At 47.2% G+C, this 14349-nt stretch overlaps 1 protein-coding gene across 4 annotated transcripts in view; it reads right to left on the reverse strand.

The window, feature by feature from the left end:
• CDA (cytidine deaminase) overlaps nucleotides 1–14349 on the reverse strand; it is a 26503-nt gene continuing 12154 nt past the window's right edge. Inside the window, exons 3-5 of one of the 4 annotated variants that reach the window (XM_019918847.3) lie at nucleotides 10270–10327; nucleotides 3011–3115; nucleotides 1–696 (exon numbers count right to left, since the gene is read on the reverse strand). In XM_019918847.3, the coding sequence (XP_019774406.1) occupies nucleotides 655–696; nucleotides 3011–3115; nucleotides 10270–10327 (205 nt within the window). In that variant the 3' untranslated portion in view covers nucleotides 1–654. Of the gene's footprint in view, nucleotides 3116–6286; nucleotides 6803–7890; nucleotides 8315–10269; nucleotides 10328–14349 lie in introns of those variants that run through there. The other 3 variants (XM_019918846.3, XM_004310740.4, XM_019918848.3) reach the window with 3 other exon arrangements.

Consider the following 14349-nt stretch of genomic DNA (forward strand, 5'->3'; position numbering starts at 1 on the left):
TGAATCTCCTTCCAATTTATTTATAGAGGCACATGGAAATCAGATATTATCTTTAATTTTTTGATCAATCTCAGAGAATTTTAAATTACAATTTTAAAATGTTCCGTTGAAATTGTCCTTTGGAGAAAGGTAAGGAAGAGAAGGTTGGAGAAACTTCACACTCCAGTGACTGCAGGCTCAACCATGGAAACTTAGTCAGTTGGGGCAAAGATCACCTTTAAAGTTTAAATCTACCCATCTGTTGTGTGTCATTATCATTACAGCTCTTTAATGTTTACTGAGAAGGAACAAGAAGTTCTCTGAGATATTTAATATTTTAACGAAAAGAATTTTCTTTACTCTCCTAGGAATGTAACCTTTTACCATAAGGCTTGTAATGACTATGCAGCTTGTAAGACATTCACTAAAGGGACATTGCATTGATGTTTCTGAGTTAAAGAGTGCAGTTGTTATTGGCCTTTGGGTTTGTTTCCCTAAGCAGCAAATAAACCTGCTGAACCTGTGATGCTTAATCTACCCACGTGTAGAAATGGAATGTCCAGGCTCGTATTAATTAACCGTCCATTGTAGACAGTGCAGTTTCTTGTTCAACAGAGAGCACTGGACTCATTCATTTCTCCTTCTGTAGAAAAATCTAAGGTGCTTGTGACACGTCTAAACCAAGCACAGCGTGAAGCTCAATTCTTCAGCAGACCTCTGTATAGAAAGGGCAAGCAAAACAAAACAAAACAGAATAAAAAACAAAAGAAAGGGCAAGCAAGTGGATTTCTACACAGAGAAGCTTCCAGCAGGGATCACAGGGTTCCATGCTCTCCCTTCTCAGGGTAGAGATACAGCCTTATTGTGTGGGCCCCAGGGGCTGCCTTTCGTAGGGATCACGGCCCTGATTCCACTGTCCTCATCTGTCCTCCTGAGAAGGAAGTCTTCCATGGTGGTACCATGTCTCAGGTCTCAGGGGAATCATCCTGAGGTTCTCCCATAATGGTATCCCACGCAGGTGAATTCAGGGATACGGCATATGCTTTTCTGCTCAAATATCTGTTTATACTGCAGATTTAATATTCTGTCTGGGAGTAGTCTCGTTCATTCAGAGAATATTTGTTAAACATCCAAGGCAGCCTTTACTATGCTCAGCCACAAGAATCGGAGGAGAATGGGAGGGGCTGCTGGAGAGGCCACAGGATCCTTTTCCGGTACACACTCTGCTCTGGGGCATCCTGTGTCTTCATTGTACCCTTTTCCCTCCAGGCAGCAAGACTGTATGTATAGTTTTGATAAAGTGCATAATATTCCTAAGAAGCACCATTTAACCTTCCCCCAAAGGACATGGGGGCGAAAAAGGCTGATGCTAATATAAAAATGGAAAAAGGCAAGACTTAAAAAAGAGAAGTGTTGAGGGCTGTTTGACCTTCCCTCGTGGACGATGTCCTTTGGCACCATTTCAATGCTCTTTGTCTCCTCCTGCCAGGAGACAGACACGTTTTCCCAGGGCAGCGACATCTTTTATCCACAGACCATTTCAGAAATGTTATCTGTGAATTGCCAGCAGAGGTGGAAGGGGTTTTTGCTAAAACTGTTGACAGAGCAAAGCTGCTGCCCGATCAAAATCCAGCTACTTGGAACTCCTGGGCTGTAGCTTTTAGAGGTTAGAATCCGACAACGGTGGGCAGAGAGTGAGATTTCATTGGGAAGAAGTGTCTCTGTTTTGCCTGGGCAAGGTGGATGCAAATGTGGTGGTGATGGGTGGTGGAGGTGCGGTGTTGTTGAGACATTCAGACAGTCTGTGGTTTATGCAGTCCAGTAAGTTTGCTGCCCTGCGGTGATTATTCAAAGTGCAAATATGGCTATGTCACCTGCTGCTTAAAATCCTTCACAGGCTCTTTGCCCTTGCCCATTGCTCTCAGGATGAAGCCTAAGCTCCTTAGCCTGGCAGAGAAGGTGCTTCACTCTTTGGCCCTAGCATCTTTCTTGCTGTCCCCCTTCCCTGCCCTTTGTGGTCCAGCAATACCGAATTACTTGCAGTTGTCCCAAGCATCATGCTGATCCCTTTGTCTTAATTTACCTCTTTGAAAGAATCCCCATTCATACTTGAGGTCACCTCCTCCAGGAAGCCTTCTTTGACCTTTCCTAGACTGGGCTAGATGCCCCTACTCTGTCTCCCCTTCTAAACATTCAGTTCTGTAAGGACAGGGATTGTGATTTTTAAACCTTAGATCCCCTAGCACCCAGCATGGGGCCTGCTAGATCTCCAGCCCTCCCAAGGGGGTGGAGAGAGGAAGGGGCTGGGCTATCTTTCAAACTCAAAATCACATGACTCACTCCACCTTCCCAGGGGTGAGCCAGAGGAGAAACCAGAAGGAAACAACAGGAATGTCAAATAGCTCAATCCCCGCCCACAACAGAATCAACTGCTGAGTTTGCTCTCTAGAATTTACACTACATTATTGCTAAATGAACCTCCTTTCTACAAGCTTCTTTCTTTTATTCTTTCTGTTTTTTTTTAAATTAAAAAGTCTTTTAAATAAAAGTAATATGCATCCTTGGTTTAAAAAAACACTAACAGTATATAGAGATGGGCTCATCATGAAAAGCAAACGGTCTTCTGTTCCAACTCCCTCTGAGCCCAGAGGCATGCTATTCTACTCCTTTGGCTATTCCTTCTATGATTTCCTTCAGTTCTCTACTATCTCCTGATTTGGCAGACTGCGCTATTTAAGGTGCAAAGCTGACCATGTCACCCCACCCCACCCCGTCTGACACTGATAGCTGCCCTTTGGAATAAGGTCAACTCCTTAACAGGGCCAACCAGGCCTGCTTCTTCTGGTCCTCCTGCCACCCTTACCCACTTTTCTTCTTTTTTCTTGTCTATGTACATTTTCAATTTTTACATCTTTAGAGTGACTCCGCCCCCCCAACCATGGCTTTGTGGAATCCCCTCCCCTTGACTGTGGGCTGGACTTTAGTGACTTCTTCTAAGGAATAGAATTTGGCAAAAGTGATGGGATGTCACCTTCATGGTTAGGTTACCAAAAGACTCCGGCATCTGTCTTGCTCCCTCTTTTGCTCTCTTGCTTGCTTCTTCTGAGGGAAGCCAGCTGCTGTGTTGTAAAGTGCCCTGTAGAGAGGTCCAAGTGACAAGGAACTAAATGGTAACAGCAACAGCCCATAGGAATCCTGCCAACAACCACACCTGTGAGCTCTGAAGTGGATCCTTCCCCAGTCAAGCCTTTGGATGAGCCTGCAGCCCCAGCTGACACCTTAACTACAGCCTTGTATGAAACCTTGAGATGACCTAGATTAGCCCAGAGTCCTGACCTGCAGGAACTGTGTGATAATAAATTTTTGTTGTCCCAAGCTGCTAAATTTTGGCATAATTTGTTACACAGCAATAGGTAACTAACACAATCATTATGCCATTTTTTTTCCTGTTCAGTCATAGAACAGGAAACAGGTTTTTAATTGCCCCTCGCTTAACTTCCCCTTCCCATACCCCCTCAAAAACTATTAACAGACTAGGTGTTCCTTCCACGTCTGTTTCTGTGCTCATATAATTGTATAAAAAATACTGTGTGTGTGTGAGACTTATTAGGCCATTCCATTATTTATTCTTTTTTTTTTTTTTTTTGTGATACGCGGGCCTCTCACTGCTGTGGCCTCTCCCGCTGCGGAGCACAGGCTCCGGACGCGCAGGCTCAGCGGCCATGGCTCACGGGCCCCGCCGCTCCGCGGCATGTGTGATCTTCCCGGACTGGGGCACGAACCCGCGTCCCCTGCATCGGCAGGCGGATTCTCAACCACTGCGCCACCAGGGAAGCCCCCATTATTTATTCTTGAACAGCATTTTCTGGCTTCATTTCTGACACAGGTACCCAAAGTACCCCTGGCATCCATCAATCATAGTTGTGCCCTCTTCCCTCCCAAAAGGAAATCCTAAAGAACCTTGTAGTTTACATAAGCAATTAGCAGCAGCTGGCAAGAGCCACAGAAATATACATGCTTCCATTGGAATATGTCCATGGGAATCTGGGACTCAGCTTTAGGGTCCTAAAAAACACAGACAGCCCTGAACAATAGAGCACATGCTGCTCTGAAATCACAGCCCTCAGAGCAGTGGGACTGCAAAATGAAAGTGCTTTTATTTTAAACAAACTTCCCAGCTTCTCTGCAGCCAAATGAGTGTCACTCTTCCAAGGGGACATTGTTCAAATAATTTCTGGAATCCTTCTTTGCAAATTGCCTTCCCCAGTCTGTTTCCATGAAGTATAAGAACACTGGGCTTCGTCCTCCAGACAGTCCTCATTCTTTGACCCTCCCCAAACCGCATTCCCTAATGGGCTGACCCTTCTTGTGCCCTGGCTGAAATATCCCCTCCTCAGGGCTGCTCTGCCCATTCTCAGGCAAGCTCCACTCCTCCTGTGACTTGCCCCTGGAGCACTTTCTTCCCCTTGGGTGGCCCTTGTCATGAAGTACTAGAATCATTTAGATGTCGTTTGCCACAGCTAGACAGAACCCTGTGAAGGCAGGGATTTTATGTCTTATTTACTATTGTATCCCCAGGGTCAGGTCCCAGCCCTGCAACACAGTAGGCCCTCAATAAACAATTGTTAAATGAATGTAAAAGCCTGTTTGCAAAACTCAAATCCATCATCAGAGGACCCAAATTTGTCAACCTTAATAAAAGGAACAGCTGGCATGTATCAAGAGCTTACTGAGGACCCAGCACTGGGCTCTCAATAGGGCATTATTTCCTTTGATCCACACGACAATGCTGTATGCTGGGAACTGTCATCCCTGATTTACAGACGAGGAAATTGAGACTCAGAGCAAAGAAATCGCTTGCCCAAAGCCACAAGGTTTGGAGGCTGTTCAACTCTGAAGTTCAAACTTTTAACCATTGTGCTATACCATTTTTTTCTTGTTAAATAGAAAAAAAAATGTTTTGGAAATTTAAAAAATACAGACATGTACAAAGGAAAAAAACCACTAATCTAGACTCGCATCAAGCAGAAGTTTAACTGATGTTAACATCTTGGCCTATTTTCTTTCACCTTCCTTTCTTCTTTTTCTTTCTCCACTCCTCTTTATTGAGAACATTCAGAGGAGTGTGCTGGAGGCCGCAGCAGCCACTTCTAAAGAAAGGCAGGATGGTAGCAGGTAGGTCTGGGTGTGTAATGGAAAAGCCAGTCTTAACGGGCAGTAACCCCTGCAGATGCTCTGATCTCAGTAGAAAGGACTCCCAGGGAAGGGGTGAATTACCTGTCCACTTCCTGTGTCCCCAGCAACTTGCTTGCCTGGGAAAGAGGAAAATCTATACCCTATTCGTACCCCAGCCACCAAAGCTCACCCCAAGGCCAACTCCTCCAGGGAGGACACCCAGAGCTGTCAGCCCCCTTTACAGGGCCAGCCTAGCTCCTTCCCTTATTCAGCCCTCACCTCCCTAATTGTACCAACAGACAGTCCCCTCCCTGACCCTCCTCACTCCCCAGAAGGCAGCATGCCCCCCGCAACTATGCCCACCCTGCACTTGGTACCCGCCTGGACCACAGTGTGTATTTCTCTGCATTAGTCCTGTTTACACCTCTCTCTCCCCATCAGACGGCAAGTTTCTCAAGGGCAGAGACTGTTTCTTATACATCTTTCCCTCTGCAGTATTTGGCATATAAAAGAGACTCAGTAAATAAGGGCAGCCAGACATCAGCTGTGGGAGAATGGGAAAAACATTCAGAGTCAGACAGACCTGGTTCCAACTCCAGATCTGCCACATCCCAGCGCGTGGCGAGGAGCAGGCACTGTTTCTAGACCATAGTGGGAGTTACAGGACCTGGATTCTGGTTTGAATTTTGCTGCAGTCCTAAAGCAAGTTACTCAACCAGGGCCCTCATCTGTAAGAAGGGGGAGATAGCTACTTCGCCGAGTTGTCAAGTACTTTAAATACAAAATAATCCACACAAAAGTACTTGACACAGAGTAGGTCCTCATAGAGACATTTGCTCTGCTGTCTAGACAAACTCATGCCTCCCCCTTTATACGTGGGGGTGACAGCATCCAGTGTCTGGGTCTAACTGAGCCCAGAACGACTTTAGGAACGGCCGTTGGCAGTAAGATCCAGCCCAGCGGCCTCCCATCTGGAGAAGGCAGGGGCAGGAAGCCCAAAAACTCTCCACACCAGCTACACAGGTCCAAGGTGCCTGTTTCCTCTCCCAGAAGAAAGAATCCAGGTCTTTCTATAAAGACGAATCACCCTGCCCCTCCTAAGAGCTACAGCAAGGATTGAGACAACAAAACGTGCTCTCCCGAATCAGTATGTTCTGTAATGTTTATAATTAGAGAAGTCGCTCAGAGCAGGATAGAACCTTAGATAGGATAGAACCAAGCAGGATAGCACAGACTTGGCAGGACGGAAGAGAGGGACGGGGGCGCTCTGAGTCCTAGGGAGGACCAGGAGGGTTGCAAGGAGGGGCTGTAGGCCCAGGCTGGAGGGAAACCCTGTATCACTTCAGTAGAAACCCCAGTGCTTGAGTGTAATTTGGAAAAGTCATCTCTGCCCAGCGCCTGTGGGGTTGGGGACCACTAGGCAGGCGTCCCCAGGTCTGTGAGTACATCTTCATGAAGATCTCTGGGTGGCTGTCCCCTTAAGCACGTGTGGGAACCCAGGGTCTCCCAGGCAGTGGGTGTTCCCCGTCCCTCACTGGATCTTCTGCAGGTCCTCGGGCCCAAAGGAGGCAGGCAGCAGCTCCTGGACTGTCCTGACAACGTACGTGCCATCCGGCTTGGTCATGTAGACAGCCCAGTCAGTGCCAAACTGGAAGAGACAAAGCCAGTGTGAGGGAAGCAGTGTGGCCAAGGGGTGAGGGCTGAGGGCTGACCTGGGTTTGAATCTGGCTCTACCTCTTACTGTCTAACATGCGTCTCTGTACCTCGGTGTTCTCACCTGTAAAATGGGAATGACAATAAACATACCTGGTGCATAGAAGGAGGAGCCCATGAAAGATGGCACATTAAGCAGTTAGCACAGTGCTTGCACGTTGCTAATGGGCGATCAATGCTCCGTTCTCTGATTAAGGACTCACCCAGGGCTTTACAAGAACAATATCTAACCGCTGGGGCCAGATCCCCTCCTGCTGTGAAAAAGAACAACTAATATCTGCTTCCCTTAGAGACTCTCCGTAAGTCCTGACAGCCAGGAGAGGTGGCATGCCTGCCTCATCACACACCCGACATGGAACATGCAGGATTTCGCCATCTACCCTTTGAGGGAAGGGGATAGTATCCCCATTTTACCGATGAGGAAACTGAGGTTTTGCAGGGTAACGTCAGGAAAGCAGAGTTTTAGCCCAAATCTCTGTCCCCATCTTTCTCTTACATGCTGGCTGTGTGATGTGGGGCAAATGATCAAACTCTTTGGGTCTCTGTGTGTCTTGATCTGTGAAGTGGTTTTAGAGACAAAAGACTTATTAGGCAGGAAGATAGGTGTCCTAGGTGGAGAGTTAAATCAGCTGTGGTGTAATGGAGAGAGTCCTGGAGTTGGAGTCAACAGCCCGAGGCTCTGCCTGGCCAGTGCTGAGTCCTGGAGGTGCCTGCAAGCAGTGTCTGGCGCGTAGTAAATACTCCATCAATGGAAGCCATTCCTACTGATGACCTGTGCTTCCTAGTGACCGCTCAGCTTTGCCGTCTGCTGTTCACGCTTCAGTCTGAATCACCAACTTATTACCAGGCACAATCCGTCTCTGGCTTTTTATTTTATTTTACTTTATTATTATCTTTTTAAAGTTTAATTTTATTTATTTTTTATACAGCAGGTTCTTATTAGTTATCCATTTTATACATATTAGTGTATACATGTCAGTCCCAATCTCCCAATTCATCCCCCCCACCCCAACCACCCCCGCCACTTTCCCCCCTTGGTGTCCATACGTTTGTTCTCTACATCTGTGTCTCTATTTCTGCCCTGCAAACCGGTTCCTCTGTACCATATTTCTAGGTTCCACATATATGCGTTAATATACGATATTTGTTTTTCTCTTTCTGACTTACTTCACTCTATGACAGTCTCTAGATCCATCCGTGTCTCTACAAATGACCCAATTTCTTTCCTTTTTCTGGCTTTTTAAAATTAATGTTTTAAGGAAGGAAATTTTTCTGCTTGGCGGGCTCTGCCTGAGGGTATGGGTGTGAATTGAGTGGAGGTGAGTTTAAGCACCACCAGGCCCCTGGCCCCCAAGCTTCAGCTCTTATTATTTGCATCTTGGTTTCAGCTTTGCCTCTCCCTCCTTCAGCTTTTCCATTCCCCTTCTCTCGTCTGCCAGCATCTAATCTGTTTGGAGAAAACAGCAATGAGCAATTAGACTGAGGCGGGGCCTCGGGAGTCAGGGAGCTGGCATTCTGGTGTGCTTTCCTTATGTGGCCTTGGACATGCCATGGTGCTGGGCAGCCGTTTGTGCCCCTCTAACGGGAGATGAAGTGCCTACTGTGAATTCAGTGCCTTCGTGGTGGCATTTTTCATCTGGATTTGGGACATGAGTTCTGCTAATTGTGCCTGATTTGCAGTCCTGGCAAGAAGGAGAAGGAGGACGGAGATATTTGCATGTTCGAGAGATGCTTTGAAACCCCCAAGGCACAGAAGCAAAACTGAAGGAAGCCCCACTTCCCCCCATTTCAGACAGTTCCCAGAGCAGAAGCCCCCACGGAATAAGCAGGTCCTATGCTGCAAAGCATCATTATATCTCCACTGGGGCCGAAAATAATTTGTTCCATTTATAGGACCGTAAAGGCAGGGAGGCTTCCGCGGGGAGCGTGGGCTTTGCAGTCAGCCTGAACTGCGGTGAATGCCAGCTCGCCACTGACCGGCTGCATGTCCTTCAGCAGGTCATTTCACTTCTCTGAGAAATGGGGGTAATGACCCACACGTCTCTCCAGGTGGGGGGGGGGGGTGGAGATTAAATGAGATGCTGTATTTACAGGGGCCAATGACGTCACATCAGAGCCCAAGGGCGTGGGGATTCTTTAAACTGGTGACTTTAGCCTCTGGGGACTCTGGAGGACACAGGCCCCTTTGCGAGTCCACCAAAGCCACGGGCATCCCCCCTCCCCCAACGTACGTTTACACATCAAAGACTTCACTGAGCCCAGATTCAGAAGCCACGGCCAGATCCACCCCTTTGTTTTTAGGATTGAAGAAACTGAAGTCTTCCACCAAGAAGATCTTTGTAAAAAGTACATCAGATCCTTTAAGTTCCCTCTTAAAAACAACCAGTGAATTCCCTTTATTCTTTTCTTCCCCCAACTTTTGTTTCAATGTCATAAAATCATTTTAACCATTTTTAAGTGTATGATTCAGTTCTCTTTATTCTTGGAATAAAACATACCCTCCATTCACAGCCTACTGCGTGATTGGCCCCTGCCCACCCCTCTGACTTCACCTCCTATCACCACGCACCCCAACCCCTGCCCCCGTGTTCTAGCCTCTTTGTCCTTCATACGACTCATCCAACTCACCAAGTATATGGGCGTTAAACTTGCTGCTTCCTCTGCCTGGAAATCTCTAGGCCTCGGTCTGCCTCATCTTTTCTCATTATTTATATCTCTGCTCAAATGCCGTCTTCCAAGAGAGGCCCTTCCTGGCCATCTAAAGCAGGGGGTTGGCAAACTTTTTTCCATAAAGGGCCAGGTAGTCAACAGTTTAGGCCTTGCGGGCCATAAGGTCCATGTTGTAACTCCTCATCTCTCCTGTGGTAGGACCAAAGCAGCCAGAGACAACGTGTGAGTGAGTGGGCGTGCCTGCGTGCCAATAAAACTTTATTTACAATGACAAGCAGCAGTCTGGATTTGCCCCTGGGCTGTAGTTTGCTGCTCTGACACTGACCTAGACTCAGCTGCCCCTTCTGTCACTCTCGACTCCTTTTTTCTGCATTCTTTTCTCTGTAGCCCTCATCCCTCTCAGAAACTCTACTGTTGATTTATTTTGCTCCTTGTTTGTCTGTCTCCTGCACTAGACTATAAAGTCTGTGAGTGCCGGGCCTGGCCTGTCTTTTCACTGCTGTCTCCCCAGAGCAAGGTCAACGCCCAGCACAGAGCAGACACTCAGTAAGTATTTGTTGAATGAAAGAATAATTTCCAGTGATTCACGCAAGCTTGGGAAGGCCTTAGGAATCAGCCAACTCAGCAAACAGGACAGTTGCTGTGTCTCCTCGCTGGCAGCTTGGCTCAGCTCCCAAGGCCTGGGGAAGAGCAGGGAGGCATCCGTTCCAGAAAGAAAGGGAAGCTGCTTACCTCTCTCATGACCTGCCGGCAGGCCCCACATGGGGAGATAAAATCATCTTGCAAGTCACTGCGGAAGCAGAGAATCAAACACAGATCAGTCTCTTCGGAGGCCAGAGGACAATTGCTAAAATTCAGGCCCCAAGTCCTGCCCTCCTCCAGATTAAGTCAAATCCCACTAGGCAGTTCCTGGCTCACAGGTGTGCTGCGTCCTAGAGGCTGAGAAGAAGCACACAGAGCTTTCCGCACTTGCAAGAGGCAAGGCCACAGGCAGGACCATTACTTTCATCAGTGAGTTCAGTAAACGTTTAGTGAGCACTTACTCTCACCAACGCCACAGGGACACAAAGGTTAAGGAGAATTTGTCTCTGGCCTTCAGGAGACTGCTCAGCCCAGTGGGTGACATAGAAAACTAGATGAGTTATCATTTCAAACAAAATGCAGTAAGAATGCATGGTAACTAGGAGACCGTCCCTGACTAGGGAGGGAGAGAGAATATTTTATGGTGGAGGTGGCATTTGGCCCGGTCCTTGGAGGAAGTGTAGAGTCCATACGTCACCATTAGTGAGCACCTGCTCTGCCCCAAGCTCTCTACCAGGCACTCGATAGACATTATTTCATTTAATTCTCAGTATAACCTGAGTGTCAGAATGACCCTTTTACCTTCAAGAACATATATTCAGTGAGATGAAGTAACAGAGTGCTACTCTGAAGCTCTGGGGTTTTCTGTGTTGCAGGCAAGGGATGTAGTATGTGCAAAGGCCCTGAGACATATGTGAGTCAATGAGAAAACTGGGTTCCCTGTATCGGAGAAAGTCAGAGAAGAGAAGCCTACAGCCAAGGGGTTGTCTCTGAGAGTGAAGGCAACTGAAGGCAGTCCTCCAGCCCTGAGCAGGACAAAGGATAGTGTTTAAAGAAAGAGTAAACTGTAAGAGCCTCCAAGCCTGATGAAGCACCAGAGGTTAAGCCGGTGGCCACCATCACCCTTGCTCTTCTGAGACCCACAGCTCTGTGATACGTCTGGACGATTACAGGACTTAAAATTTGGTTCTCGATCAGTTCTTCCTTTTGCTAACTACATGTGACTTTGACCAAGTCATTTTAACCCATGCAAGGGTCATTTCTTTGCCTATAAAATGTGGGGAATAATGTCATCCACTTTGTAGGAATGCTTAGAAGATAAAATGAGATCAGGTGTGCAAAGGCCTTGGTAAACTTTAGAATGCTATACACACACTGTTATCGCCTCTGCTAATCACTGGCACTCTTCCTTCACATATATAAGCTCTGTCATAATTTTAGTACCTTGTCATATACAGTTTTATTACATACTGTGTGCTTTACGTACTATTGTATAATTAATTTGCCTTATTGTGTATTAACAATAATTATCATATTGTTTAATAGGTGCCTAGAATGTGCCAGGCATCCTCCAAAGTACTTTATAGTCATTATCACATGTTAATCGATGGACGTTTATTTATTGAGCACCTACTATGTGCCAGGCACTGTCAGTGCTGGGGATACAGCAGTGAACAAACCAGGCAAAATTCACCGTTCTCAGGAGCTTTTGACTAGTGAGATGAGCCAGATAACCAACCAACCAATCAACCAACCAGTCAATCATGTATCAAGTGGAGACAGAGACAGATGCTATGCATTGAATAAAGCAGCTGAGGGGAGAAAGAGTGGAGGGGTGCTGTTTTATTTAATCCCCATGACAACTCCCTTTTACATGTGGAGGTCCAGTCAAAGGAAGCTTCTGCTCATGGAAAGGTGGGTCCTCTCTGAACACACTCTCAGCTTCAGAGTGATCCCATGGGAACGTGAGAGGGTGGGGACCCCTGCCCAGGATGCACCCTGAGCCAGATTAACCCATCTGGTTTCCAGGTGACCGATGTTGCAGCCAGAGCCTCTCATAAGCTCTTTGGAGGCTGGACTCTGTTATTTTTTATTTCATTGCACACATGTTGGCTCAGAGTTTGCTCTATGATAGGCAAGCATGGGAGGGAGCAACAAAGACCAATCAGAGAATCCCTGACTTCAAGGACCTTGCCATCTGGAAGGGAGATAAAATCTGTGTGCCAATGTCATAACTACAGGCAGACTGTGGTTAGGGTTACGGGAGAGGTGTTCTAAGTGAAATTCAGCCTCCCTTCCATGGCCTAGAAGGCCCTGTATGATCTGGCCCCTACCAAGCTCACCATTTCCTTTCCCAATCTTGTGACATGCATGGCTAACTGCCCAAGGGACAGCCCCTTGGAGAGGGTGACCTGCATTGGGGTTTTCAAGGTGGGGTATGAACATGCATTCGACTGGAATGTTGGATTTGGTCTCAGGTTCAACCACCAAAAGTCACAAGATGGTACATCCTGGCAGACAGCCCAATAATAATTACACTTACACTGCACTTCTCTGGGCCAGGCACTGTGCTAAGGGCCATATGTATATTAACTCATTTAACCCCTTATAACCTTATAAGACAGGAGCTATGTAGGTACTCTTACCATCTACGTGTTAAAGGTCATGAAAGGTGAAGTGACCTGCCCAAGGTCACAGAGCTGGTAACCAGGATTTGAACCCAGGATCTGTCTACTCTGCCTTTGGTAGTTCTGCAGCTTGCAGAAGTAATAATGATAATGTTAAAACAATAGTTTTAATTTATCGCACACCCCGAGTCCTCCCAACAGCCCAATGGGTAGGCATCACTCTCCACTTTACAGAAGAGCTGGCCTCAGATTGTTGAAGCAATGTGCCCAAGGTCAGTAGTGGAGAAGGACTTGAAACCAGGTCTCGTTAACCCGGGAGCCTGGCCTCCTAAGCATTACTCAACGTTCCAGCCAAGAGAAAGAATGAAAAGCTTGGGAGAAGCATCCCAGAAGGTCCTGGGTGCACGGGGACCTTTTCTCCTCCCTTTCCGTTTCTCCCTCTCCGCTGCCCTTTGCCTCTTCCACCTTGTGCCGGGTGTTGACAGTTTCCTGTGGTTTGTGCTGACCTTAGTCACACACTGAGGCCAGCTTATCAGACTTGACAGGCTGGAAACCTATCGACTTTGATGATGACAGCTAGGACCCCAGTGGGGCAAGCTTCTCTCTCTGTCAGCAAAATCCCACCCGAGCTGAGCACTTTCCACTTTACAGATCTCGAGGGGGCTCTCTGAGACGATTCACACTCATCATCGTTAACAAGGGAGCTGGCGCCTCGCATTCACCCTCTAAATCCACACTCTCAATTTAACAAATCATTAGTGCAGTAATGACTGCTTTTCTGGCTCGGGAATGCTGGCGCAGGCAGAGTACCTGGAGAGGAGCTGTTGGGTGCTGGAAAAATGCGTTTTTTGTGTAAACAAGGACATTTGCTAATCATCACTAACGAAACTCAGTCATGCTTTTTAAGAGTAGATAATGACCAAGAGAAAAAGCCTTTCATCCGGAACATTCTAAACAGAGCAGGGCCACCTTGCCATTATCCTTTTGTTGACTTTTCCCCAGAATATCATTATTTTCTTGGATCAGGTTTGAAATTGAGTTACCCCCACCCTCTTTTTATAAAGTGTAATTCACATCCTGATCTCTGTTCGTCCGCACAAAATGTTCCCAGGGCGGCCTCATCTATTCCTCCCAAAGCCGGAGGGAAGCCAGGACAGACGTTGGTCACAGGGAGAGCTCTTGGAAGTTGGGGCCCTTCTCCAGAAGTGCATCCTTGACTTCTGTTACTCAGGGAAGAAAACCTTCAATAATGTGGACCACCTTGGGGGCCAGAATGAGGCCAAATTTAGGATCTTATAGAAGAAATGGGGGGACTTCCCTGGTGTCACAATGGTTAAGACTCCACTCTCTCAATGCAGGGGGCCTGGGTTCGATCCCTGGTCAGGGAACTAGATCCCACACACATGCCACAACTAAGAGTTCGCACGCTGCAACTAAGGGGCCCGCCTGCCACAACTAAGACCTGGCTCAACCAAATAAAAACACATAAATAAATAAATATTTAAAAAAAATTAAAAAGAAATGGGGGCTGGTTTCTGTCACACAGACGCCATAGGCCTTGCTCTCAGCCCCTACATTTCCGCCAGAAAGGTCCTGCATCTCC

Source organism: Tursiops truncatus, chromosome 1 (genome assembly GCF_011762595.2).
Source record: "Tursiops truncatus isolate mTurTru1 chromosome 1, mTurTru1.mat.Y, whole genome shotgun sequence".
NCBI lineage: Eukaryota > Metazoa > Chordata > Mammalia > Artiodactyla > Delphinidae > Tursiops > Tursiops truncatus.